Here is a 26426-nt window from a genome sequence, read left to right as displayed (position 1 = left end):
GGACGGGTAAGGAAACGGCGCCGCAGCCCATTCGCTGATCAACGGCTTACCGAAAGTACATGACAGACCCAAAAGTTCCTAGGTGCGCCTTCATATATATTGGTTGCGTCGTAAGCTCCTTGCAGTCTGGTTGGAACCCCCCAAACTGGGCAGCGTCAGACGTCAGCTTGGTCGGATGATCAGGTCTACACGAACCGTACATACTCCTTATAAATTGTTATTACAAGTAATGCGATGCCGTACGACCCAAGCTTTCACCTATCTCACAGCTTCAATTCGTCGACATGGGGAGTCTGCATTGGTGTGATCGTTACGCTGGCTCCAGGTTGTACAAGAACAACTGTGCTGTCCAGCGGCTTCTCCGGGACTGTCGCGTCTAATCGAATCATGAAAATAGAATGGTGGTACAGGGCGCTTAGATCGAGCTGGAACGTACGCGCGGCGCTCCCCAGGTTCGTTAACACGAGGTTGTCCTTCCCGTAGGCATATTTGAGCTGGTAAGCCTTCTGGTTGAGCTCGATGGTGGCTGCATCAACCAAGCGCGGGGCCACTAGGATATCGGCATCGATTGTTGGACGTATGCCTAGGAACTCGGCGACCATGACCCAAACGAAGACACAGGGATACTCGTAATAATGAGCCGCGCCATGCCATGGGCTTCCGTCTATATAGTAAACGTAGTCCATATCATACCGCTCTCCCATGACGTAGTCTTCACTGCGGCCCATCTCAGCGACGGTCTCGAGCTGGGTGAGCAGCACGTCTCCTCTCCCGCGCCAGGCCCAATACGCCGCGTCCCAGCACCAGTACCGACCAGCAGCGCAGAGATCGTAAGGTCCCCCATCGCCTATTTCGCTGCGCGTGTAATTGGCAATGCGGGCAGATAGGAAGGTTGGGAAACGCTGGAACTCGCTCATTTCACGTTGCACCAAATCCGTGACATGACTGGTTTGAGCTGGGTCGGTCGCACCAAGCATCACGGGTAGGATATTGGCCAGTAAGTGGATATGGTCGTGAACAGCGCCAGATCGGTCGACCCAATCGGCGAAACGATTTCTCTCCTGGTCCCAGTATCCCACCGGAAGTGGCTGGGCTAGGGTGTCAACGAGTAGTTTGGCCACCCCTTCGTAGTGCAGGGCGCTATCATTACGGCCCAGAAGTCGCTCAAGCTGCGCAAGGAGACCGAAAGATCGAGAGGCAAGGGCAGACGACATGGTTTCACGCCCATCCTTCATCACTTGGTCCTCGTAATAAACGTCAGACCAAAGCCGGCCCATATGGTCTATATGCGACTCAATAAGCCACATGGCCCCTTCGATGTAGGGGATATTGGCACGAAGCCATTCGAAATCCTTGGTCCGGGCGACGTAGAGCCAAACCGACTCGACCAGCTCCACATTGCCCGTTATCAAAAACATATTGGCATTGGTGACGCCATCTTCACTGTTGCGCCGTATGTGATATTCGCGGCGGCCATCCGGCTGCAGCGAGCAAGGGGCACGCCAGAGCTGGCAAGGGTCTTCGCGGGCCAGGCGAAGATCGAGCTCGATCATCCGGCGTACCACTGCAAGATCGAGGGAGCTGCCCGATGCAATGCGCCCCTTCACTTGGAACTCATGGTCGACGTCGGGATACGTTCCTTGATATTTGTCGGCCAGTGTACTGACGACATAACCCTCGGAGACAGGGTACTCGGCGGCGGCTGTGCGCTCAATGACGCACGGCAGCATGGTGCCCCAGTAAAAGCCAGCGAGCGCATCGGAGAGACGGCCGGCGCCGGGGAAATCGAGAGAAAATTCGTCGCCATGAATGTCCGCATAAGGTCGCGCTCGGTGCTGTGTCAGGTAGACCAGGGAAGCGTTGGCGGCGAGATGGGTTTGTCCGTGTTGGAAAGAAACCGAGAGGGAGCCATTGGCGGTAATCATCCATGCCGAGTCGCTGGAGTTGGACAGCTCCGGGCAAAACCCCAGCCGCGGCCGTGGCCTTGGAGCAGAACGTGCGATGCATTGCTTGGCAGGACATAGTCGCCATCAGCACTATCGAGAAGAAAGACCAGACCGGACGGGAAGTTGAAGATGAGATCCGACTTTCCTGATGCAGCAGTGGCTTTCCAGATGCGGCGGTCGACTTGCGCTAAATCGCCAGCGACTGGGGGTGGGGGCGACGCTGCCCCAGCTGAGACTGAGGCGCAGGGCCACTGTAGAACAGTGGAAGAAAGCAGCACGCACGTCAGCACCAACATGTTCACGCTCCTTTGATACTAATTCACGGCAAGTACTTATATCGCGGCGCGACAGGGGTAACAAGGGTTGGAAGGTAGCAGGCCTCACTTTTGCCAACTTGAGGTAAGTTGCTTTACAAGAGGAAGGAAGAACCCTTCTCAAAAGCTGCCCCTGCCGAATGGCCTTGGTAGGTGCGGGGCAATCGACCTCGTGACAGCCGCAGTTCTTTTTGGCCCCTTGATGAGGCCCTGAGGCATGATATGAAATACAGTAGATAATTGTCTTCCAATCACACCTATCCCGATTGGAAGCTGGATATTCCAGGTGGGCTGCTACGTGAAACTCGTGCCAATTGACAATTCTTCTGAAATTTATACTGACATAATATCTCTGCATTTCGTCTACGGAGTGACGTGTTAAGCACCTTTAGTATTTCGATATCTGATGTACACATACACACATTTTTATTGCAAATATAGCATAAGTAGGAAAACTCTCTTATTTAGTAGTAAGAACCAGGAGACTCAATAACTGAGAACTCGTCAAAATCTAAGAGGCATAGTAGCCCCAGGCACCTTCTCGCACTGCGGGCCCCCTTGCCGTTTACTCCTGAACTTTTCAACAACACCCATCGTATACCCATAGATCCATCTATACGATGGACTGCGGATGCGCAAAGACGTTTTGGGGATCCAACCGCTGCTTAATGGTCCGCAGCCGGTCCAGGACCTCGTCGCCGTAGTAGAGCGCGTGCGCCTGCTCGCGCGACAGGCTCGAGTCGGTGTAGTTGATGTACGCGGCGCAGCGCCCGTCCATGTGGCGGGTCATGGCCTCGTTGAGGCCCTCGGCCAGCTCGAGGCCCGACGCGGGGAAGGGCTTGTCCTCGTCGGAGAAGACGTAGTGCTGCGCCACCCACAGCGAGTCCCGGTGCGGGTAGGCGGCGGGAGGGCGGCGGGCGGCGTTGTTGTTGATCTGGCTGTCGGCGCCGCCGTACAGGTCGATGATGGCGAACCAGCCGGGCTCGTTCTCCTCTTCCTCCTCCTCCGGATCCAGGCAGCTTGGTGCGGAAATCGTCGCGATGTGCTCGAAGTAGCTCGTCAGCGCGGCGGCCGACAGGCCCGGCTCCGGCACCGTCACGCTCTTGGCAAAGAAATTGCTGCGTCCCTTATACGAGGAGCCCTGGAGTAGTGGCTCGCCCCCAGCCTGCGATCTGAGGTTGTCGAGCCACTCTAGCTCCTCCCAAACTATGCCCTTGTTCGGCTCCTTGGGGAAGCACCGGAGGAGGGCAGGTTCGATCTTCTCCTCGAAGTCTTCAGACGAGCCCATGTAGGCGCCACTGATTCCGAATCGTCGCTCGCCGAGGTTCACCCCGAAACTGAGGTTCCGGTCGACCACAGAGCCGTCGTGCACGAGCTTCTGCAGCTCCAGCATGGCCGAGACCGCACCCTGGACCCCAGTATCGCCGATCAGGTCCCCGAACTCGTACTTCCAGCGTATTGTCTCGTCGGGAGCCCGATGCAGCCGCAAATGGAAGTTGACAACGATGCCGAACGACTCGGCAGCGCCGCGCATGGCGAAAAAAGGTCTGGATTGATGCCCGCCTCCGTGTAGACCAAGTTGCCGTTCGCGAGGACCACGTCCATTGCCACGATCTGGTCCATGGCGAGGCCCCACGCGCGCGAGGCATGGCCGTAGCCGCCGTGCGTGAAGTGGCCGCCGATGCCCACGCTGGGACAAGTTCCGTGCGGGACGGCGAGCCTCTCCCCCAGTAAAGGTTCAGGGCGAGGTTCCCCAGGCGGACGCCGCCGCCGACCCTGGCCTGAAAGGTGCCGAGGCAGCCGCGGCGGTGATCAGGGCGCACATCTATGTTATTGAGGTGGCGCAGGTCAACGACCACGGCGCCGTCCCGGCCCCCGTGGCTGAACGCGGTGTACGAGTGGCCGCCGCTGCGCGCCTGGATCTGGAGGCCGTGACGGCCCGCGGCCGCCACCGCGATGCGGACCTCCTCGATCGTCTTGGGGACCACGACGGCCAGGGGGTGTACGGTAGGCGTACGTTGTAGGTGGTGGCATAGTCCTTCCAGTCGACATCGCCGGCCTTCACTGCCGTGATGGCCTTCTCGCGGAGTTCGTTGATGAAGGGGTTGTTAGTTTCTATGGCCATTTTGGTTTCTTTGGTGTTTTTAGTGTTAGAGATAAGTGCTGAAATACCGTTTGTTGAGGATAGATGTTATTTGAAGATTGGTTTCTGGATGATGATGGACGTACTTCTGGTTTCTCTTATATCCCTGAGCTGCGTATTCAATCGTTCTGGGGATAGCTATCTCCGGTATGTGTCGAAAATAAGATTTCCCAAATACTTGGTATCGTGGATGCTTATGCTTTGAACGAAATTTCTCTGGTGTTTGGTGTCTATATGAAAAAAAGTGTCAGGTCTGGGTATCGGAGAAAGGAATTTATAGCCGCGACGGTTTCGTGTGAGTGCTTCACGGAGGCGCACCGTTGTGTGAACTGAATCGAACTGAGTTTTTGGGTGGTTGCACATGAGGTTTATTCAGCGATTGTTGCCCACAGACGAGACCAGATACTGGAAGACGTAAAAATGATGTGGTATTTTTACCAGTGAACAAGTGGCGATGACTGGAGGAAATTATGACTGCTGTCCTGTGACAATCCGAGAGCGTTGCTCTTGATTACCATCAAAGCCGGCAGAAGACGATTAAAACAAATATTTGCTGCTGTGAAAGCTGTTTACCTTCCTGAGATAAACGAAGGGTGTGCTCACATTGTCACTTGAATTATCTGAGTAAAGGTGGGCTACTAGTAACTTGAATAGTCTATAATACAGGGCTCGATGCCGATTGTTTCTAGGTTTATAGTATGCGGCCTTTGCTTGATTATTCATTTTAAGAGCTAATAAGTTATTTCAAGGTATGCTTAAGTACTTTTGGTGGCAAATAAATCGGCCTTGCCCTGCTGGACATCCTGACGCAGCATAAGTTGCCGAATCCTGGGCAATCGTTATCCGCTCCCATGTCCAATAACAAAATATTGTTTAAGGTCTGCCGAACTTGTTGCCAGAGTCAGATCACTTAGTTATGTAACAGCCACATATACTGCCAGTTGTTTGACTTCTTCCATATTTGGGCTCTATTAGAGCCGTGGTGAGTGGGATAGTCTAGATCGAAAGGGGCGCTTTTGACCGAGTGTATCCCCCGGAGTAACGATGATAGGTTATTATTATACAGCAAAATAACACATCTACCCGTCAACAGTCTCCTGGCTCGTTGTCTGGGGCTCATGAATTTAACTCTGCGCCCTTAATGGTAGGTGTGGTTCCAGCCCACTCACTGAGTGCCTCACCCCTTAAAACCCATAAACTCAAACACAAAGAGCAGGATGATTTCATTGAGACACTTGCCTCATCTCTTGAAATTGATACTGTTTACCTTTACCGGGTCGCTGTGCCCAAGCGGTAGTACTGCTAGAATATTCTCAAGGCAAGAGGGTTTACCTCCCTCTGCGGTTACTTTCTTTTCACCCCCTTTCTTTTATTTCACTCCTCGAACTGAACCTAATACTTATATGCGCATTACTTAGTTAGTCGATTTTAACCTATCTATATAATAGTATATGAAACGATCCAATTGATCAACCAAGACAGAAATGAACAAACAAAACATAGTCCAAAAATGCTATCCCCATCCGGAACAACCCCCCAACGCTCCTGCAACGCATAAGGAAACACTCTGTATACCACCACTGTCCAGTTCCCTGTCTCCTCTCATATCCTTGTCTCTTAAATTCCCTCAACCTCACGTTTCTTATAACCAAGCGACTGGAAGTCCTACGGCTCCAGCTCGTCGGACCACCGGGCACGCTTGAGTTGGCCTTCGTCGGTGGTCCTTGTCCTTGTCCGTTTCATGGCGGCGCGGGCGTAGCTAGGCCCATTAGTGTTGAAGCCCTGATTTCCGGAGTTGGGGTATTGGTTGTTGCTGGGGTTGAAGCCGGTATACTGGGGGAAGATGTTGTTGACGGGCGGTTGCTGGGAAAAGGGGTTGTTGTTCCCGTTGAAACCATTGTTGCCTTGTGGTGGAGGTAATAAAGTGCTTGGAGGTTGCTGGGGAGGTTGCTGGGGAGCCTGCTTCGCGGTGCTCTGAGTCTTCGTTGATGATACAGATTGCTCAAACATCGCGGTGTCAGCTTGGGGTTGCGGGTGCAGCATCGAAGGCAGCCACGGCGGATCTTGCATTTCCAGTCTTGTCTTGGTCGGGAAGCCATTGGCCGCCTTCCGGACAGTATCGGTTCGCCATGTGCCGTTGGTGTGAAGCGCGTATTGGTTGGTCAGGTTCGTAACGGCCTGGTTTATCGGCAACAAGGTCCGGTCGAGGGTCGACCAGTTCCGAGCAACCTGTGCCTGGTCCGCGCCCGTGGTTCGCCACTCGTTGATAACTCGGCATATGAGGCGGATGGCTGTGTCGACCAGGGGATCCAAGTTCATCATATCCCCCCTCAGGGGCCTGATGGCGGAACCCCTAGACCTTATGGTGCTGCAGACACTGTTTCTCCACGAGGAGAACATCTCGAGCCAGTTCGCCATGAAGGAAAAGAGCTTCGCCGCATCAGTTGGGCGCTTCAATTCTGTTTTCTCTTGCGCATAGCGGACTAAACCCATGTTTACGTCAGCAGATTATGATAATAGCCCCTTTGGGCTCCTTTGCCAAGTCCGTTCCTACTTACGTAAATCGAGCGCGTCTTCCCTGCTCAGGCGGTAAACCATTGAAAAGACGGTATGGAGCGCCGAGAAGCCGTCGCTATCCATCATCGTGGTGACGGGTGCCAGCATCAGGTCTTCTCCCATGTTCGGCTCATGTACGAGGTCGTTGTTTGTCTGGACGAGGCCGATATAGCCTTTGTTTTTGTAATCGCCGTTGAACCAAGCCAGGTTTATATAGTCGTCTCGCGCCATGGTGATGACGCTCCTCGTCCGAACGCGAATCCAAAAAGATGCCCACGCCAAGGACAGATCAACCATTTGTTTCGGTGTCAAGGTGGCGTTGAAATCGGCGCCAAACTTCGCAATGAAGTTCCCGACGAATTGCGCATCTAAGTCGCACTTGCCCCCAGTTTATCAACAATGGCCTTCTGTGCTTTGAACATCTCCCTCTATTTCCTCTTGACGTTAGCACTTCTTCATAGCAGAATAGACCAGTAATAACACAAGAAGATATGTAGATAAAAGCTCTAGGGCTACTCCTGAAGGCAATCCGAGACACACTGGGGGAAAAGAAAGATTCAGTTCCCCAAAAGGTAAACATACCAGCCTCCGTCCCTGTTCCCTCAAATACTGGATCTCTCTTCCTGTTGGCCCCCGGTGTTAGTATCATTGTTTTACGGAGTAAACCAACTGGAAAAATACAACCCCTAATGTCACTTACCCTGCTCCCTCGACTTCAGAATCAGCTCGTCAAACTCGGGAAGGACCGAAGCGATCGGCCTATTAGACATGATAGGCACACCCCCCTTCGCAAACCCGACCACTGTCCAATCCTGATTGTCCTGCGCCAGCAAGCGCAGCTTCGTCTGGTAGTCGGCTAGATTCTGCCTCTTCCCTCCCAGATTCGTAATTTCGGTGCCGAGGAAAAGGTAGTGGTCCTTCGAGCGGTCGACTTGGACCCCGGCCTTCGCGGGGGTTAACCGGGAGCCTCGAGGTACGGCTGTTTTGCTTGTCGACGAGGGGGAAGCTCTCGCGGAAGACGGGCGACGGCGGGCTCCCGACCGAGCTGCTCCCTACGGAGGAGGGATCTTTCATCGAGACGCCTGAGTTCGCTACTTGTGCCATTTCGTTTATTTAAAGGATATGTCAGTATTTTGCTTGTTTTCTACGTGGTTTTTTTATTGTTTCCTCGTTAGGGATGATGGATGGAGAAGGTGCTGTCCAGTACTTCCGTTTTACGTATCCAACCTTGTCCACCGGTAGGGGTACAAAGGCGATTTCTCGGGACTGAAAACGGCAACCCCCTTTGACCGTGTCTTACAAGTTACATAGAAGGGGCCTACTTCCAGTAAATATTCGACAAAAAGGACAAAGCATTACAGTTGTAGATTTGCACTGTCGGCCTATACTATTGCCAATAGCTTTGTCCTGGTGACAAAAGCCGTACTCGATGGACACCACGATGAAAGATCTATCATACCGTACGAGTTATAAGCGAGAAAATATAGTGCGATTGGAGCAGAAATTTTATACGTGAGTAAATCTGTACAGACAGGCTCGATCTAGTTTGTGTACATGTCATGTTCATTTATCTGCATTTCTCTTTCTGAGATAGTATAATATGAGGATGACGCAAGGCGCTGGCGCATTTCGTACACAACCACTAACATGATCAAATCCGCAGTCCAAAGCGCGAGTACGACAGGCTTTCCCTACTGTGGATGGACTGTTCTAGAAGCGTTGACCTCCTGTTGTCATGTAAGTAAAAACACCAAATCACTTGAAAATTGTTTGTAGGCAAGTGTAAGGTATCAAAACGTAAGTCATCATAATATTGATCATGAATAAACACCACCAGCTCCATCCGATGCAAATCTCTATGTCTATCTAAACACACGCTTTATCGTTGACGATCTATATGGGAACCAGCGCTCTCTATCTTTCTCCTCTCCGTTACAGCTTCTTCTGCCGGGCCTTGCCGCGGCCACCGAAGCCCCAGCCGATCTGATTCGCCATCTTGACTTCCGTCTCGAGCTCGTCAGCGAGGGTGTAGACCAGACCGGGGTTCTTCTGGAACCAGCGGCCCGCCATGACGACATCCAAACCGCTCTGCAGGAGCTGCTCGGCCAGGGGCCCGTTGTTGATGCCGCCGACCGCGGAGACGGCCATGCGGGTATCGTCGCCCAGCGCCTTCTTGATGGCCTGGGAGAAGTGCGACTGGTACCCGGGGCCGGGCTTGATGGGCGCCGCGGCCTTGGGGTGCGCGCCACCGCTCGAGACGTCGAGCAGGTCGACGCCGCGGGCGGCCAGGAGCGGCGCCAGCTTCTCGGACTGGGCGACGGTCCAAGAGGCCTCGGGGGTAGGGGTGGAACTCGGCGCGGGCCCCGCTGCCCTCCTCGCTGAACTCGAACCAGTCGGACGCGCTGATGCGGACGAGCAGCGGCATGTCCTCGGGGATGGCGGCGCGGACCTGCTCGGTCAGCTCGAGCAGGAGGCGCGTGCGGTTCTCGAAGGAGCCGCCGTAGTTGTCGGTCCGCTTGTTGCTGACGGGGCTGAGGAACTCGTGCAGCAGGTAGCCGTGGGCGCTGTGGATCTCGATCACATCAAAGCCGGCCTGGACGGCGCGCTTGGCGGCCGCGACAAAGTCCTTCTTGAACTGCTCGATCTCGTCGACGGACAGGGCGCGGGGGTTCGGGTTGACGCCCTCGAGCCAGGGGACCGCGGAGGGCGCGACGACGTCCTCGGGCCAGCCGCCGACCTCCTTGGTGGCGACGCCGTTCAGGTCGAGCCAGGGGGCGACGCAGGTGGCCTTGCGGCCGGCGTGGGCGAGCTGGATGGCGATCTTCTGGGACTGACCGTGGGCGAACTCGACGATGCGCTTGAGGGGCTCGATCTGGCCGTCCTCCCAGAGACCGACATCCTGGGGAGTGATGCGGCCGTTAGCCTGGACGGCGGTGGCCTCGACGATGGCCAGACCGGGGCCGCGCTGGATGATGCCGCCGAGATGGGTCAGGTGCCAGTCGTTGGCGTAGCCGTTCTTGGCCGAGTACTGGCACAGCGGCGACAGGAAGACGCGGTTGGGGAAGGTGACGCCGCGCAGCTTGAGCGGGGTGAAGAGCTTGGGCAGGGGCTGGCCCTCGATCTTGGAGGCGACGCCGGTGCCCGAGGGAGGGACCTGGGCCGGGGTGAAGTAGGAGATGCCCTCGGCGGCGACGTTGTCGATGGCTTCGTTCGACATGGTGTGTGGATGTGTGTGGTTATGGTGTTGCTGGGTATCAGAAAAAGAAACTACGAAACGCTACAGGCAATGAAGCAGTAGTCTATTATGTGTTTTTGTTTCGGTCTATCGCAAAACCAGATAAACTGCCGAGTAGTATTCCAAGATGCATTGGACTCGTGGCAAACTCTCCGGCTTTATATTGCAGCCGTCGCATGTGGTACCATGCCGTCGGCATTAGCATCTATCACCCACCCAGACTTGCGATTAATAAGCGGGAAAAGATCATACGGCTTTACAAAGCACCTGTGCTACCAATGCCACCTGCTTTTTGCATTACATATTCCCCAAAATAGCGTGTAACACTGGGGATGCTGGCACGTAGGTTAGGTTGCGGGCCGTTGCTAGCTTCACGTACAAAGAGTGGCTGGCACTAAGGGCGAACTTTCTCCCTCCCAATTCGCTGGCGATTACCAATCCTTTGAGTCACTAGGTTAACAAAATCGACGACTAGCACTGGAATGGAAATATTTCCGCATCCACCCGCACCCACGCGGTCTGCTCCTGGAGCTACCTAAGCACTACAGTAGCACGCCATTCAAGTACCGGACCAGTCAGATTCCAGATTAATCGTGATTCCTTCAGGCTATTCCATCAGGGTCTTTCCTAGAAAATGGAGGAACGCACCAGAGTACAGCCGCAACTGGCAGGCAACCCTCGACTCTCAGCACTGGACCAGGCGTTAGAAGGCAACAGAACCTCTACACTGTGGGGAGTTAAGCTCGGCCCAGATTCGGGGCCGTCAATGAACCAGAAAATGAACTTGCTCGCCTCAACCATCCCATAGACTCCTCCACTCTTGGCTCCATCATGCCATTAAAGCCGAATACAATCCACATTCTAGAAGCTGCGAAGGCGGTCTGACAACGGCTTCGAATAGGCACGCGACACGGGGAAACATCACGGAACTGCGGCATTGCATGGCTGATGATTTGTTTGTACAAGTAGGTAATAGATTCATGAACCGCTAGCTAATAACACACAAAAAGTATTTACAACGAACATTTTGCCCCCATATCTCAACAGTGGGCAGGGTCTATCCAGCAAAGCCAGAAGAATTTTAGATCTTGAGGAACCGGCTGCGCGACTCCCAGCCGACCGCCTCGACCGACCGCTTGCCCATGAGCTTGACGCTCTCGGCGTAGTCGGTCGTGCCGTGGCCGGGGTCCGCGTCGCGCTGCTTGCACGTCTGCTTGTCGCCGGCCTTGCCGCGGTCGCCGTCGACAGGCGCGAAGTGGTACTTGTCGCTCGTGGTCGCGACCATGTTCTTGGCCGCGGTGGGCGTCCAGCCGTTGATGAAGTCGCCGTGCGAGCAGTAGATGTTGTCGCCGCACGCCTGCTTGAAGGGCGCGACGCCGTCCCAGCCGTTGGGAAGCGCCTTGCGCAGGTCGTACCGGATGCTGAAGCGCAGCTGCGGCATGCTCTTCATGCCCTGCGGGCACCAGTTGGGCGTGCCGTGCGCGCGGTCCTTGTAGGCCGTCTCGAGCGTCGCCTCGTTGACGCACTGCGGGAAGTACAGGAGCGTCTGCACGTGCGTGTCGCACGTCTTGCTCGGGAACCCGTTCTTGTCCGGCGGCGGCGGGTTCTTCATGCCCTCGCACACCCACTCGATCTTGGCCTCGGCCGGCATGTCGGCGGGCTTGGTGCCCTCGGCCTTGCCGGCCACCATCTTGAGGTCCTGCGGGAAGGGCACCTCGGCGGGGGTCTCGCCGAGGTTGTAGTAGGCGCTGAAGCGGAACATGGGCACGGGCTCGTACGTCTTGCCGCCGTCCTTGGTGTACAGGAAGGTGGGGACCCAGTAGATGGACAGGTCGTTGGGGTTGTCGGCGTTGGTGCACGAGTTCTCAAGTTCGGAGCTCTTGTTGGTGCTCGCCGTCACGCCGTCGGCGCCGAAGAAGGAGTGCAGGTGCGACTTGTCGAAGCTGCCGGGGAACACGATCGGGTCGATGTTCTTGGTCATGAAGGGCGCAGGCACGTTGACCTGCGTGTAGGCAAGCGCCGCTTGGGCGAAGAGGGCGACGGCGGCGCCGCTCGAAAGAATGGAAGAGGAAGAAGGCATCCTGATGCTTGTTAAAGAGTGTGGAAAAGGTAAGGAGTTGAAACGGGACAGAAAGTTGTCACCGGCGCAAAACGAATGTACAAGGTTTGAACGAAAGGGTGTGGAAGAACAAGCGGTTCAGAGATGAATCAAGCGAACATGATAGGGAATTGTCGCAGGGCGTGCCATGCCTCGGGTATTTATCACGCATCACGTTCATGCCCATGGCTCAGTATCCCATGCCGATCTCGTTTGCACTCCACTTGGAATGCGCTGGCGCTGAGGCTCTGCGACTCGTATAGATGTAACCATCGTCGGTCACGAATCTGTGGTTTAATTGGTTTTAATCTTGGCGCCGTTTCAACGGCCGCCCAAAGTGGATCTGCGCCCGGGTGCCGCCGGGGTTGCTATGGTAGAATGGTAAGTCGAAGCGGCTGAAACCGTGACATTGCCGACGTTTGCTCGCTCTGGCAGCCTGGGGCTCCGCCAGCAGGGCAACCATCGCTTTGAGCGTTCAGATGAAAACCGGGGTGTCAAATGTTTGGCGTAAATGCACTGCACCGTCATAATCCCCCTGGGTCGACGGAGAGAACCAGCATACTGCCTGTTTCACGATGCATAAGGAGTGCATAAGGAACCAACTTGATAGTTTCGGTGCTCGATTCGGTACTCGATACCGAATAGGTAAATGTACAACAACTTGCCCATTGATCCCAGTTCCACTCGATTTAATCTCTCCTGCTGATCTTCGACTAAAACTACTACCATCGCCGCTAGGGGAGTTATGCCTGGATCCAAGATTCGGTGGCCGGGCCTTCGGGACGCGTGCACTCACTCACTGATGGAGAACATTCTTGCCGGGGTTTACTCAGCACTCACACTAGCAACCAAGAAAGGCCCAGAGTTGCAAAGCAAGATATGTAAGTTGGTGTCAATATGTAACAAGAGAAGTATATACACTCGCGCCGCGCAATATTCCTAGATCAACCCCCAAATCCTACGGATCCTCTTCCGCTTTAGCTTCTTCTTGGGTCATCATGAGTTTCAAGAGAGCCAAAATCCCAAGCATGCATGCATGCCCCGTACCGTGATTTACTGGAAGGGCGGGTTGGCGTTCTTGAACAGCTGCTCGAAGTAGGCCTCGAACCAAGTACCGGCCTCGGGCGCAGGCTTCATAGCATCCTCGAGTCCGCAGTGGAAGTCGTAGCGGGCGGCCGAGGTATCGGAAGTACCGTCGCACTCGCCACCGGGCTTGACCCAGACAAAGGCATCCAAGATATCGGAGCCCGTGTTGGCCGAGGGCCTAATACCGAAACCCGTGCCGAGCGCGTTGCACCAGTGACCCCACTCCGTCTGCCCCGTCGGTTGCTTGCCGCTGCGGCCCGTGTCGGTAATGAAGTGGGCGTCCCAGCCCTGGGCCTTGAGCAGGGGCTGGAAAGCCTCGACGTAGTGCTTCTCGTCGTAGTTGGCGTTGCCCTGCGTGTACGAGGGCGCCGAGGTCAGGTTCCAGCCGTTGTAGTTGGCGATGTTGGTCGCGAGCCCGCGCAGCGCCTTGGGGCTGCCCGCGTCCTTGTAGAGCTGCGCGTACATCTGCGCCGCGGGCGTCAGGTTCGCCGGCCAGCCCAGCCAGCCCGCGTGCCCGGCGTCCAGGTACATGGCCACGTTGGGCTTGTTCAGCTTCGAGATGGCGTACAGGGTGCACTCGTGGTAGGCGGCCTGGGCGCCGGAGCACTTGGCGACGTTCAGGTTGGTGACCATGTTGGCCAAGCTATCGGGCTCTGTTTTATTGTTTCAGTCAGCAGTTCGGTCTTGGGATGGAGGGCTTGCTCGAATGAAAGTAGCAGTGCTGAGAGCACAACTTGTTGACTTACCAATGACCAGGGGCATGCGGACGTCAGAGTACTCCTCAACCAATTCAGCGATCGCGTCGATGTACTCCTTGTACTTGGCAACACCGCCATCGGCGATGGCGAACTCGCCGTTGGAAGCGGCGGCGGCGCAGTCACGGTCGGGAAGATCGTAGACGACAAAGAGACCGGCCTTGGGCGGGCTCGCGCCGGCCTGGTTCTCCTTGCGGATCTGGGCCAGGTATTCGGCCATCAAGGGCACCTTGGAGCGGGTGTCCAGCCACATGTAGCTGGGGACCTTGCCGACCTGGTTGGCGACGGCGCCGAGCGTGGGGACGGCGTAGGCCGACACCTCGGACGCGTAGTACGGGTTCGCCCACATCTGGACGCCCGAGTACGGGTTGCCGGACCAGGTGGCGGTTCCGCTGCCGCCGGGAGCCGGGGGCGCGGTCGTCGTGCCGCTGCCGGTCGTGGTAGTAGGCGGCGAAGGAGCCTTGCTGGTGGTGCTTGCCTTGGTGGTGCTTGCCTTGGTGGTGCTTGAGGCCTTGGTGGTGGTGCTGGTAGGGGCAGGGGCAGCAGTGGTCGTGGCTTGGCCAGGGATGCATTGGAAGTAGTAGTCGTTGCTCTTCACGCATGTGTAACCGCTAACACAGCATGTTGAGCCAGACCAACCTTGACCTCCACACTGAGACCTGTTGGTTTCTGTTAGCTAAATCTATAACAAGGAGGTAGGTATATGTCAGAGAAATGTGTCTTACCAAGCAGCACCGCAGTTCTGGCGCTCCTCGATCTTTCCCTCGAGAGGGGCTGCTAGAGCTAGAGAGCTCAAAGCAGCAAGGACGAAAGTCTTTGCAGCCATTGCGTTCAGGGTCTGATTGGCACTCGATGTGTATACTTGATGTTGTCTGCCTGCCTGCCTGTCGTGAGGTTCATCATCAACTCATCGAAGGATGTCGAGCCCTTTATATCGAGACAGCAACATCCTTGGTGGATCTCAGCATTATGCGAGGGACGTATCACTAATCGAATAGACATATCACTAATCGGATAGACGGGAACAGTGGCATGGGCAGCATCCGTAGATCCAACTCGGGACAGCCTCCACCTACTTTTTCGATGGCATAGCGCATGCTGTCGGATGATTCCTGGTGTGGCCAAGTCTTAGCACCTCTTGAAAAGCCCAGAACAGTCGGAGTGCGGTCCGCGCGGACTCGACTGCCAGGCAATCGCCTCCGACTAGCCCGGGAGCAGGAGGCCAAGACATCGTGAGATCCATGGGCTCAGAACGTCAGGCGGGCTGGTCAACGTGGGGGCATTCTCTATCTAGGTTTTTGGTAGCGAATAATCCCGCCAACCAGATCTTGGTCCAGGCGGCTCTGGGGCTTGCAGGGCACGAAATAGCGCCGTGCCTGGGTCGATGGTCCAATGGTCATGGTGGTGGCATTCTCGGAAAGTTACCCTCCATGAAGTTCCAGAAACGGAAGTTAGTGGCATGCGGAGAAGTCGGGGAACGACCAGTCAAGCCAATATCACGGAAAGGGTAGCACAACGTCCCGGAAATTTGCTCTCATTTCAGCTCCAGGTTCCACAGGGCTGCAAGAAGCAAGGGGATGACAGGTCTTGCTCGTGTTATGCTGTGCAATTCTCCGTCTACTGAGCAGACAGGGTGGATGCCTACTTACGGAGGCGAGTCAAAAGGAGTAGGTATGCGGATATACTGCGGGGTGAGGCCGCAAGTAGCATACTCAATGAACAAACAAGTCGACACAGCAGTCGAATCTCGAGCTGAGGTAACGATAGAATCGCCATTGGTGCATGCGTTGATCAATAAGAAGCTTGGCAGAACCCAGTACCAAGGTTCGACTGGTATCAGCAATATCGGATTGATAAGGTGAAGGCGGGTTGCAATATCGGAGGCAGCGCCTAGTGGACTGCCCTACCTGCGCATCTACGGCGCATCTAACAAAAGACGGGAGGCGGACATATCCATGTACATTAAGTAACCAGACGTGCGTCTTCTTCTTGCCACAGAGGCATGCATGTCATTGTCAATAACTGTCAGAAGTATGCCGCAAATTATTGTTACCAACCGAGAAAGGATCAACTGCTAAGCTTTGGCAGAGGCTTGAAACAACGCCTGACGACAGTGGCGTTGAAGTGCATTCAGGTGTTGATGTGTTTGTGTTTTACAAGTCAAGCACCAAGAGCTAGGAGATTCAAGTTGCTTCATAGGGAACGGCCATTATTCGCCGAGGTCCAAGATGAACGGATGTGAGGTGGAAATGCAAATGATCCGTCATAGTCGGCGCATGTAAGCTGATAATGGTTGTGCACGACGCGTGCTGGTGGTTGCTCCGATGTTGGCAGGTTCTCGCGTTATTCTGGGCAGTTGTGCAGTTGATCTTAGGCGGTTTAGGCCCAGCAGACAGAAAAGCAGCACACCTACGCGGGTACCTGCAACTGAACGTGAATGGCCAGCAGCGGCATCAGCCAAAGGTTAGGCCGACATTTGCCCGCCATTCAATGTTCAATTCGGGAGCTAAGCATTTCAACGTATTTCCCTTACCTAAGGCGCTGAACTGCGCGAACACGAACACGCTATCCACCACCCTGCCGCCCAATCAAGCATTGGCCTGTGACCGCGCTACAGTGGATGGATTCGTGGAGGAAATCCCCCTTTAGAGCCGGCCAGCCAAGAACAAGGGGGCCCTAAGCTCAATTCAACCTCCGTCCCCGTGCATCCGTATATCGCATCGCATCTGCATCGCCCGAAACATTCCCATCCTCGCCCCCCAAACCGGAGAATCCAAAAGCAAAGCCGCTGCTCCCAGGACACCGCCCCCTCCGTCCCGAGGTCTCTCCGCCAAGATGCTTTCGGGCATTCTGATCTTCAATCAAAAGGGCGAGAACCTTATCTTTCGCGCGTTCCGGAACGACTGCCGCCCCCGCCTCGCCGACGTCTTCCGCATCCAGGTCATCTCGAACCCCCAGGTCCGCTCGCCCATCCTCACCCTCGGCAGCACCACCTTCAGCCATGTCAAGCACGAGAACATCTACCTCGTCGCCATCACCAAGAGCAACGCCAATGCCGCCCTGGTCTTCGAGTTCCTCTACCGGCTGATCCAGCTGGGGAGGGGCTACTTTGGCAAGTTCGATGAGGAGGCCGTCAAGAACAACTTCGTCCTAGTGTACGAGCTGCTCGACGAGATCATCGACTTCGGATACCCCCAGAACACCGAGACGGATACGCTCAAGATGTACATCACCACCGAAGGCGTCAAGTCGGAACGCGCTCCCGAAGATTCGGCCAAGATTACAATGCAGGCGACAGGCGCCCTTTCATGGCGCAAGGCAGACGTCAAGTACCGAAAGAACGAGGCGTTCGTAGATGTCATCGAAGACGTCAATCTCCTCATGTCGGCTACTGGCACAGTACTACGAGCCGACGTTACGGGCCAGATCATCATGCGCGCGTATCTGTCGGGCACCCCTGAATGCAAGTTCGGCCTGAACGACCGACTACTCCTCGACCATGACGGCTTGCAATCGCTCCCCAGCGGCAATAGACTCGGTACTAAAGCTACCAAGGCTGCCGCCGGAAGCGTGACACTAGAGGATTGCCAGTTCCACCAATGCGTCAAGCTGGGCAAGTTCGACACCGACAGAATCATCTCCTTCGTGCCTCCCGACGGCGAGTTCGAGCTCATGCGCTACCGAGCCACCGAGAACGTCAACCTGCCCTTCAAGGTCCACGCCATCGTCAACGAAGTCGGCAAGACCAAAGTCGAGTTCAGCATCGGTGTCAAGGCCAACTTCGGCAGCAAGCTGTTTGCAACCAACGTGGTCGTCAAGATCCCGACCCCACTCAACACCGCCCGTATAACCGAAAGATGCACCCAGGGCAAGGCCAAGTACGAGCCCAGCGAGAACAACATTGTGTGGAAAATTGGCAGATTCACCGGCCAGAGCGAATACGTGTTGAGCGCCGAGGCCGAGCTCACTAGCATGACCAACCAGAAGGCCTGGTCGCGACCCCCGTTGAGCATGAACTTCAGTCTCCTGATGTTTACTAGTTCCGGTCTGCTGGTCAGATACCTGAAGGTGTTTGAGAAGAGTAATTATTCCAGCGTGAAGTGGGTGCGGTACATGACGAGGGCAGGCTCGTACGAAATCAGGTAAGCACGCCCCTTCTACTGGCAATATTGGTTGTTTTACTCTTTTGGTTTCAGTTGTTGCTACAGGGCTGTTGCTAATCAAACATATCTAGATTCTGAGGAGTGTCTTCACCTAGAAGTCAAAATAATTATCTGGTATATCGAAAATACCCGGTCCAGGTTTGGGCCAAATCTGTATATGCCAGGCAGTCAAAGTAGCTGTTGGTCTCGGCTTCTGGCCAACATTCGGTGTTTGCCTTCGGTCTTTGGTGCTTAGGGAACACCAAAGGTCTATGCCACCTATCTTTATAATAATCCCGTTCAACGCCGGTCTCCGCCGCGGGAGAATGCCGTGTGACGCAAGACGGGTATGCGCTCTTCTGCGCTTATATGAGCAAGCTGTGCAGGAGCTCTGGTGATGGAAGCTAACTGGCTGGAGACATGGAGACATGCGTAAGCCACGATAGACCCGGGATTTGTAGCATGACGTTCGGGTTTCGTCAAGAAACGGACAGTCGAGAAGGCCTAATTAATATCGGCGCTACCTAGATCTAAATTTGGAGGCTCTCGTTCCTCTAATTTGTTCCGACGGGACCTGATTGCAAATCACCCTGCAATGGCTTTTACTTGTGCAGTCATGTATATATAATCCAAGAGAAAAGCCATACTCAGTCTCGACTCGACTGAAAGCCGGACATGATATGCTTGCCTAAATAGTACTGCAACTTCCAATTCAAAAGAAATTTACAATTACCATACAAACCCCCTAACCTGATCGTCTACATCTTTTAGGCAATCATGTCATCATCCGCTGCTACTTCGACAACCCCAGCTGCGTCGGGCGAGGACATTGCCAAGCATGGTTGGACCGCCGTGCCGGTAGACGCCAATGCCATATTCGGCGACAAGCCGTTCCTCCACGACCCGGCGCCCATCTCGGCGGACGACATCCCTTTCCCGTCCGATGATCCGCTCATAGCCAAGGTGCAAGAATATGTTAGGCGTGAGCTTCCGGAGCCGACTTTCAACCATTCGATGCGTGTGTACAACTTTGGTAAAGCCCCCTCCTGACTTATACACTGCATTCGCCGACTACATTCATCTCTACTCTGCGTGCGGGCCCCATGACTAATTATCGTTGCCATTATCGCGTTCAGGATACTGCATCCTCAAGTACCAGTTCCCAGAGCACTTCCAGTCCCTCTCCCTCTCCACCTGGGCCCTCACAGCGCTTCTACACGACATCGGAACCACACAGAAGAACCTGACGTCAACACTGCTCTCCTTCGAGTTCTGGGGCGGTTTCCACGCCCTGAACCTACTTTCATCCCCCTTCTCCTCCACTTTGCCGGAGTCTGGGGACGCGGCCGCTCCCCGGCCCCAAGCCGAAGCCGTCGCCGAGGCCATCATCCGCCACCAGGACCTCGGCACCGAGGGCACGATCCCGCTGCTCGGGCAGATCGTGCAGCTCGCTACCGTGTACGACAACATGGGATCGCGGCCGGAGCTGGTCCATGCGCGGACCCGCGACGCCGTGGTCGGGCGCTGGCCGCGGCTGGGCTGGAGTAGGTGCTTTGGGGAGGTTATTCGCGAGGAGATGGCGAGGAAGCCGTGGGGGCATACGAGTCATTTGGGGGAGGCGTTCCCGAGGGGGGTGAGGGAGAATGGGGAGAGGGGGTTGATGAGTGGGTATGAGAAGTAGGGGAGGGGCGAGAGGTCGAGACTACTCCCGTGGAAGACCTGGCTCCTGTGTTAGGTAGTGTTGTGCATACCCATCAGCTGGTTATCGACATGTATAACAAGAGCTGTGCGGTAGGTCCTGCCTAAGCCGCCTCCTTGATCATGATTCAATCCATGGCATCCGCATCTTGCTGCGAGAGCAAATATCGATGAAAAACGTGCAAGTATGTCCCATCTGCAGAAATGCTCGTAGAGGAGATGCAAGCCATGCCGGATTCAAGTCAATGAGATTCAAGTCAATGAGTCGTCGAGTGGGATGGGTATATTCGGAATGACGTGCCCGAGAGATGCAAGTCAACCTCGCGCTGTTTATGCCACCCTTGCTTCAAGGGACATTGTCTTCGTATCAGATCAGGGAAGATCATATGGTGGTGTTCCATGAACGGCGTCGCTCAGTTCCAGGCTCCGACGGTACGGAACGAAACATTCTCGTGGTCATATTTCGTTGTAATATGTGGCGGAGGCGCTAGAACAACGTGTGGAAGCAAAGGGGGTTGACCATTGGTCGAGGTGAGAAATAAGCCTTATTAGGGGTTCAGACATTGCCGCCGGACCGGATCGAACTCAAAATCTCAGGGCTGTTACAGAACGGGAATTAGGTCAGGGGTTATGGTTCATAGGGAGGTCTGCTTTCGGGACTGGACTTGGTGTGTATGCGTATCCTCTGCCCCCTCTTCCATTTCGTGATGCTAAGCCCCTGACTCAAGCTTTTGCAGACGCTCATAGGTCGAGGTGACCAATCCTGCCGGAGTGGCTTGTTTCTACCATGCCGGGATACGAACGAGTTCCATATATCAGTTATGGCCTACTTGGATGGCTGGGCTGATGCTTGCTTTGACATGCCCATATTGCGGGCGCAGCAAATCGAACCGCATCAAGGAGACACCCATTTGGTCTACATGCTTCGACGATGCCAGCCAGCGGCGGCATCTCGACTTGGCTCTACGGTTTGGGAACGTAAAAGCATGTGACGAGAGGGACCCGTTGACGCCATTATCTGCGCCACTCATCACTAATGGGCGACTAGACTATTCAGATGAGCTTTACCCCAGATTACCCCTATACGAGTCTTTACGGGTGAATGCGTTTACCTAATACGACGCCATGATGATCATCACTGCCGCATCGGTGGACGTTCTCTTGAGCATATGAAACTCTCTATGACCACCCACTGCTTCAAGCATGCTACCGTTCAGGAGGCGTATCGTGGCTTGCTCGGCTATCGATGAAGATCTCCTGGAGGTCTGGTTCGGGTCTGGGCAGATGCATGGCCAACGAGATCAAGATTTCCCGGCTAGTGCTTAGAAAGAGTGCCATGAGATCGTTACTTAAGGCATCGCTTTCGCTCCCCTATCGCCTTCATTCTTCCTCTCACTCACCAACCAAAGTCACTCACTTCAGCCCCTATTACAGCAACACACACTCATTACCTCTTCAATCTACTTCTACTTCTTAATACCACTCGACACCTTCTGTTCTTCTTCATCATCCAATACATCGATTTCTCGAGCCCTTACATCCTAGCCTAATAGCATCCAAAACCATTCAACCCATCCATCAACCACTACCGCCAAAATGAAGTACGCTTTCACCGCCGTCGCCCTCATCGCCGCCGTCTCGGCCCAGGACATGTCCGGCATTCCGGCCTGCGCCGTCCCCTGCATCCAGAGCGCCGCCGCCACTACCAGCTGCTCGGCCACCGACTACAAGTGCATCTGCAACGACGTCGACGCCATCCAGAGCGCGGCCAGCAGCTGCGTCATGGATAAGTGCGGTGCCACCGTCGCTGTCTGTAAGTCTCATACACCTCTTCTCTCCTTCTCTTCCATCCAAGAAAGCATTCGAGTATACGCTCCGACACAGGTGGCTAACCGAATCTCCTCCTTGCCGCAATAGCCCAAGTCCTCCCCGCCGTCAAGGACTTCTGCGCCAAGGTTGCCGCCGCCCCGGCCGCAGCCGCTCCAGCCCCCGAGTCCTCTGCCCCCGCTGCCCCTGCCCCCGCCGCGCCCAGCATGAGCGAGGCCGAGCACCCCGCCCCGACCGAGGACTGCACCGAGTCGATGGCGCCGACCCCGATGTCCAGCCAGGCGCCCGCCCCCGCTCCCACCACGAGCGAGTGCACCACCACCGACGTCGCTCCCACCACCCTGATCACCGCGGCCTCGTCCTCCTCCTACCCCGTCGAAGCCATGAGCTCCAGCTCCCCCGCCGAGGAGATGAGCTCCTCCTCCGTGTGCGAGCAGGAACCCGAGACCGAGACCTCCACCTACGCCGCCGCCGCCACCGCCGCCAGCAGCAGCAGCCCCGCCGCCACCGGCACCTACGGCTCCAGCCCCTACGGCACCACCCCGCTCGTCCAGGCCGGCGGCAACTACAGCACCGGCGTCGCCACCCACGCGCCCCCGTCGCCACCGCCGGCGCCACCTCTGCCGGATCCATCGGGGCTCTGGCCGTCCTCGTTCTCGGCGCCCTCGCCATCTAGATCAAGAGCAGAGCAGAGCCTTCTCGGTCCTCTCGATCAACCTTTTTGTTACTGATTTTTCCCTGTTTTCTTTCGTCGTCTTCCCCTTGGCCGCACACACATACACACGATCTCATGAATGACTTTGATGCCAAAAATACTCATGATGAACGGTTTCTCAAGACTTCTGGGGCGGGGGTTTGGGCTTTTTCTCCTTTTGTCTCTGTTTCACTAGAATGGAATAACAGATTGGTTGGGTTAGGGGTGTTCTTGCTATTCAGGGGGGTGAACTGGTTCAGGGGCTTAATGGATTATAGAATGAGCGCAAACTCGAAAATTCAAATCTAATTCTCGGCTCTCAAAAATTTGTATTATTTGAATGCCTTCGATGAATGGTTGATCGCCTGGGTTCCTGTAGGACTATATCAGCATTTGGCCATATCGGCGTCTGGTCGACTGGTGCAAGGTAGCATCTTCCCTGTCAAATGAATCACATCCAAGCAAATATTGTACGACGCATGACGATAGGACACACCTGTTAAGCTGTCAGGATCGTGCAAATGATTAAATGTTTCTGTCATGTATCATAATTCATTCCCCTTAACCTGACGAGGAGATTTCTTCTGAGTTCCCTTCTTGGACACGGCCACATATCTCCTTCCAAACAGGTATACCTCTACCTAGAGTACCCAAGACCCTGCTTCTCAACAGCCAGGTGATATTACACACCCTTACTTTCGATCTCCTCGACCATCACTTCCTTGCTATACCTTTTCCCAGTCGTCGCTACAGTATCTTCGGGGAGGACCTGTTTCCCTCTGATCTGCGCCCACACGACCTTGACTGTCGGCTTGGCGAAAAGCGCGTCCATTTGCTCCAACATGACACCTAGGGTGAAAGGGTTAGCACACGAAGTACGATCGAGTGAAGCAAAATGAAGAAGTATGATGGCAACTCACCCTTGGTTTCAGGAACGAAGAAGAACGCCCAGATTCCCATCGATATCAAGATCGACGCAAAGAAGAAATAGGCCCCGTAGCCGAGATCAGAGATCATGTAGGGCGTGAAGCGCGCGATAATGAAGGAGCCCAGCCAGGTGACCGCGGTCGTGAGCGCGACACAGAACATTCGAATATCGAGCGGGAAGATCTCGGAAGCATAAGTCCAAGTGATGCCCTGCCAGGTGGCGCAGATGATGAACCCGTTCACATAGACGCAGACCATAGCCAGATAACCCCAAGCATCGCGAGTAACAGCACCCGCCGCCGCCGCCGCCTCGGGATCAGCGCGCATGACGTAGCCGCCGATGTACCACATAGGGATGCAACCCAATGCGGCGCCCCACAAGTCCCTTGCGGCGGCCGACGCGTTCGACGACGACAAATGTGAAGGTAAACATGCCGAGCGTCTTGGCGATGCCGTAGAAGCCCGTGCTGAACAGCTTCAGCGAAGTACCTTGCACGCCCAGGGTCGCGAAGATGCGCGGCGCGTAGTACGTAATGATATTGACGCCCGTGAAGCTCTGCAGGAACATGAGGGCAACGCCGATAGCGACGCGGTTGCGCACGCCGCGCTGCAGCAGCTTGCGGGCCTGGTCGCGCTTTGAGCGGTGCAGCGTCGAGCGCTCCTCGACCTGGACGCGGATCTCGGCCATCTCGCGGCCAATGTAGGCGTGGTCTTGCGGCAAGCCCCGGACGCGCGCGAGAATGCGGGCGGCGCCCTCGAAGTCGTCCCCTCTAGCCAGCCACCGCGGCGACTCCGGGCAGAAGAGCAGTATGCCGAAGAACAGGCAAACGCCGGGGAATAGTTGCAGGGCCAGCGGGATGATCCACTGCGCCTGTTGCTGCTTGTCGATGGTCTGGTCCGTCGCGTAGTTGATCCAAAAGCCCAGCATCCCCCCGCCCCTGCGACGCGATCTCGAAGATGCCTACGAGCCGGCCCCGGATCGAGGGCGGCGCCACTTCAGCGATGTATACGGGGACCACCAGCGACGAGGAGCCGATGCCGAGGCCCGCAATGGCGCGTCCCCCGTATATCAGGTTTAGGCTGCCGCGCGACGCCGTCATCAGGGTGGCGCCGAGCAGGAAGACCAGGGAGGCGCACAGGATGGCGATGCGGCGGCCGAACTTCTCCGCAATGGGGAAGGGAGAGGAGGGCCCCGAAGAAGCAACCGGCCTTGTGAGAAGATCAGCATATTAGGTCATATGGCATACAGGCAAGAACCAGCTCGTGGTTCACACAGCCTCAGCTCCTTCAGGTGTTTTGTGTCCTACCTGGAATGTCGAGACGATGTTGCCTTGAATGGTGTCGCGGGTAGTCTTATCGACGTCCGACCATCCAAAGTCACGAATAAAGGACTCCAGGGCCATGGTGCCGCCGATGACAGCCGTGTCGTACCCCACTAGTGCGCGAACAGAAAGATTAGGAACCTGGATAGCAAACGGCGACAGTCTCATGGTGAAGGGGGGAGGAAACGTACTAGCCAGGGCTGACATGGACGCCACGACGGCGATGAGGTGGATGTGCCAGTTTCGCACTTCCGGGGATCAAGCGTCCCCGAGGCGTGCGTGTTCCAACCCATGTTGGTGAGGCGACTGACGAAAGGCTGGCTTGGCTCTCTAAAATGTATTTGGTGACAGTGGAGCCGGACGAGACGACGACACACGACCGTCTGTCGAGGTTTTTCTCGAAAATGCTACTCAAACAGCCAATTGCATAAAGCAGTGCACGCAAAACGAAGAGGAACTAGAACGAAGCACCAAAAAGACCAGATGTGGCCGAAGTGAGCAGGTTATGCTGCAAGGTAGAGAGACGGTGAAAATAAGCAAATATCAAAGTTTGGGATTCCACCGGGGGGTCTTTGAGCAACATATATGTCATGTCTCATCATCACTGACAGTACCCTCTCCTGATCAGTAATAGGCCTTTTCCGCGGCGGTCAGCCAGCCGAAGGACACACAGATGTTCGGGGCGTCATCTTCGGTAAGCAAAAAGGCCCAGCCGTTCTCCTCTTCTTGGAATGGCTTGGGACGTGGGCGAATGGTACGATTTCCCAATACCCCCATCTTGCGCGAAGTCAAGTGACGCAGGCAAGGACAGGGCGCTATGCTGATGTTTTCCAATGAGCATGGGCGTCTCGACTTTCCTGCCGACTGTGCATCATCCCTTGTGGCTTGGCAGATAATCTCCAGATGACCCTCACCTCCCTCTCCAGAATCTGGGGTTAATCCGGGGGTGGAGAGCTTGCAAGGTGAGCTTGGGGCATGGTTCAGACGAGGGATCGAACATCCCTGGGCTCTGGGGTAAGACAAGGACATGGAACAGGCATGCTTGCAAGTAAGACAGGAAACGCGGGGTCGCTAAGTCGTGAGTGGACGGTCTGCCCGAGTCACGGCTTGGCGCCTAGTCCACTACCGTTTATTCGAGCATGGCTATGAGAGGCGGGATCTCGAGACGGGATTTGGCGGATTTCGGTGCTTGACCGAAGGGATCTCTCTCTGGGCGAAGGAAGGGATGCTTGGCTATGCGATATAGGAGGTTCCCGTACGACGTTCGTGAAAGGGAATGGAGTATGGGGGTTTTGGTCTTGGGCTTTCTTGGATATCTGTCTTGGCTCCTCTGATTTGGCGAGAGGAGAGAGATATCAATAGAATAGCCGCATAAGGCGATTGGCGCCATGCATGGCCTGCGGGTGGTTGGGGCGATCGAGCTTTAAAGTTCGGTCTAGAAGTTCGGCTAGCCTGGACCGCGTTGAGATGCTCACTGAAGGAAGTATGGACATGCTTTGGAATAATTGGTTGCATGTAAATCTGATCTACTGGCACATGGCGACCTGACCAACTGCGTGCCGGTCCCTGGCTCTCGACTCCCGGGCCTAGTCGCAAGCCATTTGGAGGCCGCCCCTGACATGGGTTACTTTGCCAGCAAAGACGGGCACAGATGAGAATAGATCAGATGAACCTCTGATCATC

At 55.4% G+C, this 26426-nt stretch overlaps 12 protein-coding genes across 12 annotated transcripts; 4 read left to right on the top strand and 8 right to left on the bottom strand.

Moving 5' to 3' along the window:
* Positions 1 to 635: 635 nt before the first annotated feature.
* PG997_014480 (uncharacterized protein) lies at positions 636 to 2095 on the top strand (the record flags this gene model as incomplete). Its single annotated transcript, XM_066818794.1, has 3 exons — positions 636 to 863; positions 1137 to 1875; positions 1953 to 2095. The coding sequence occupies 3 exons, from the start codon at positions 636 to 638 to the stop codon at positions 2093 to 2095; spliced, it is 1110 nt and encodes a 369-aa protein (XP_066660982.1).
* Positions 2096 to 2873: 778 nt separating this feature from the next.
* Positions 2874 to 4385, bottom strand: PG997_014479 (uncharacterized protein; the record flags this gene model as incomplete). Its single annotated transcript, XM_066818793.1, has 4 exons — positions 2874 to 3776; positions 3836 to 3950; positions 3974 to 4236; positions 4278 to 4385. 4 exons carry the CDS (start codon positions 4383 to 4385, stop codon positions 2874 to 2876), a joined length of 1389 nt encoding a protein of 462 aa, XP_066660981.1.
* A 1683-nt stretch (positions 4386 to 6068) lies between these two features.
* Positions 6069 to 6896, bottom strand: PG997_014478 (uncharacterized protein; the record flags this gene model as incomplete). The annotated part of the gene is made up of 1 exon (XM_066818792.1): positions 6069 to 6896. The coding sequence occupies one exon, from the start codon at positions 6894 to 6896 to the stop codon at positions 6069 to 6071; it is 828 nt and encodes a 275-aa protein (XP_066660980.1).
* A 57-nt stretch (positions 6897 to 6953) lies between these two features.
* PG997_014477 (uncharacterized protein) lies at positions 6954 to 7190 on the bottom strand (the record flags this gene model as incomplete). The annotated part of the gene is made up of 1 exon (XM_066818791.1): positions 6954 to 7190. One exon carries the CDS (start codon positions 7188 to 7190, stop codon positions 6954 to 6956), a length of 237 nt encoding a protein of 78 aa, XP_066660979.1.
* A 461-nt stretch (positions 7191 to 7651) lies between these two features.
* On the bottom strand, positions 7652 to 8063 carry PG997_014476 (uncharacterized protein; the record flags this gene model as incomplete). The annotated part of the gene is given in 2 exon segments (XM_066818790.1): positions 7652 to 7926; positions 7937 to 8063. The coding sequence occupies 2 exon segments, from the start codon at positions 8061 to 8063 to the stop codon at positions 7652 to 7654; spliced, it is 402 nt and encodes a 133-aa protein (XP_066660978.1).
* An 828-nt stretch (positions 8064 to 8891) lies between these two features.
* PG997_014475 (uncharacterized protein) lies at positions 8892 to 10176 on the bottom strand (the record flags this gene model as incomplete). The annotated part of the gene is made up of 2 exons (XM_066818789.1): positions 8892 to 9309; positions 9350 to 10176. 2 exons carry the CDS (start codon positions 10174 to 10176, stop codon positions 8892 to 8894), a joined length of 1245 nt encoding a protein of 414 aa, XP_066660977.1.
* A 1099-nt stretch (positions 10177 to 11275) lies between these two features.
* On the bottom strand, positions 11276 to 12274 carry PG997_014474 (oxidoreductase; the record flags this gene model as incomplete). Its single annotated transcript, XM_066818788.1, has 1 exon — positions 11276 to 12274. The coding sequence occupies one exon, from the start codon at positions 12272 to 12274 to the stop codon at positions 11276 to 11278; it is 999 nt and encodes a 332-aa protein (XP_066660976.1).
* Positions 12275 to 13345: 1071 nt separating this feature from the next.
* PG997_014473 (glycoside hydrolase family 6 protein) lies at positions 13346 to 14959 on the bottom strand (the record flags this gene model as incomplete). Its single annotated transcript, XM_066818787.1, has 3 exons — positions 13346 to 14031; positions 14125 to 14792; positions 14859 to 14959. 3 exons carry the CDS (start codon positions 14957 to 14959, stop codon positions 13346 to 13348), a joined length of 1455 nt encoding a protein of 484 aa, XP_066660975.1.
* A 2009-nt stretch (positions 14960 to 16968) lies between these two features.
* PG997_014472 (adaptor complexes medium subunit family protein) lies at positions 16969 to 18279 on the top strand (the record flags this gene model as incomplete). The annotated part of the gene is made up of 1 exon (XM_066818786.1): positions 16969 to 18279. One exon carries the CDS (start codon positions 16969 to 16971, stop codon positions 18277 to 18279), a length of 1311 nt encoding a protein of 436 aa, XP_066660974.1.
* Positions 18280 to 19052: 773 nt separating this feature from the next.
* PG997_014471 (MFS transporter) lies at positions 19053 to 19956 on the top strand (the record flags this gene model as incomplete). The annotated part of the gene is made up of 2 exons (XM_066818785.1): positions 19053 to 19308; positions 19412 to 19956. 2 exons carry the CDS (start codon positions 19053 to 19055, stop codon positions 19954 to 19956), a joined length of 801 nt encoding a protein of 266 aa, XP_066660973.1.
* A 1613-nt stretch (positions 19957 to 21569) lies between these two features.
* PG997_014470 (uncharacterized protein) lies at positions 21570 to 22531 on the top strand (the record flags this gene model as incomplete). Its single annotated transcript, XM_066818784.1, has 2 exons — positions 21570 to 21786; positions 21891 to 22531. The coding sequence occupies 2 exons, from the start codon at positions 21570 to 21572 to the stop codon at positions 22529 to 22531; spliced, it is 858 nt and encodes a 285-aa protein (XP_066660972.1).
* Positions 22532 to 23176: 645 nt separating this feature from the next.
* PG997_014469 (uncharacterized protein) lies at positions 23177 to 24911 on the bottom strand (the record flags this gene model as incomplete). The annotated part of the gene is made up of 5 exons (XM_066818783.1): positions 23177 to 23343; positions 23415 to 23730; positions 23768 to 24313; positions 24387 to 24630; positions 24694 to 24911. The coding sequence occupies 5 exons, from the start codon at positions 24909 to 24911 to the stop codon at positions 23177 to 23179; spliced, it is 1491 nt and encodes a 496-aa protein (XP_066660971.1).
* Between the last annotated feature and the right edge of the window lie 1515 nt (positions 24912 to 26426).

This window comes from Apiospora hydei (assembly GCF_038363865.1).
Source record: "Apiospora hydei strain CBS 114990 chromosome Unknown utg000010l_segment0_segment0, whole genome shotgun sequence".
Classification (NCBI taxonomy): domain Eukaryota; kingdom Fungi; phylum Ascomycota; class Sordariomycetes; order Amphisphaeriales; family Apiosporaceae; genus Apiospora; species Apiospora hydei.
The sequence above is the reverse complement of the archived record's forward strand: the minus strand, read 5'-3'. Positions and strand labels throughout refer to the sequence as shown.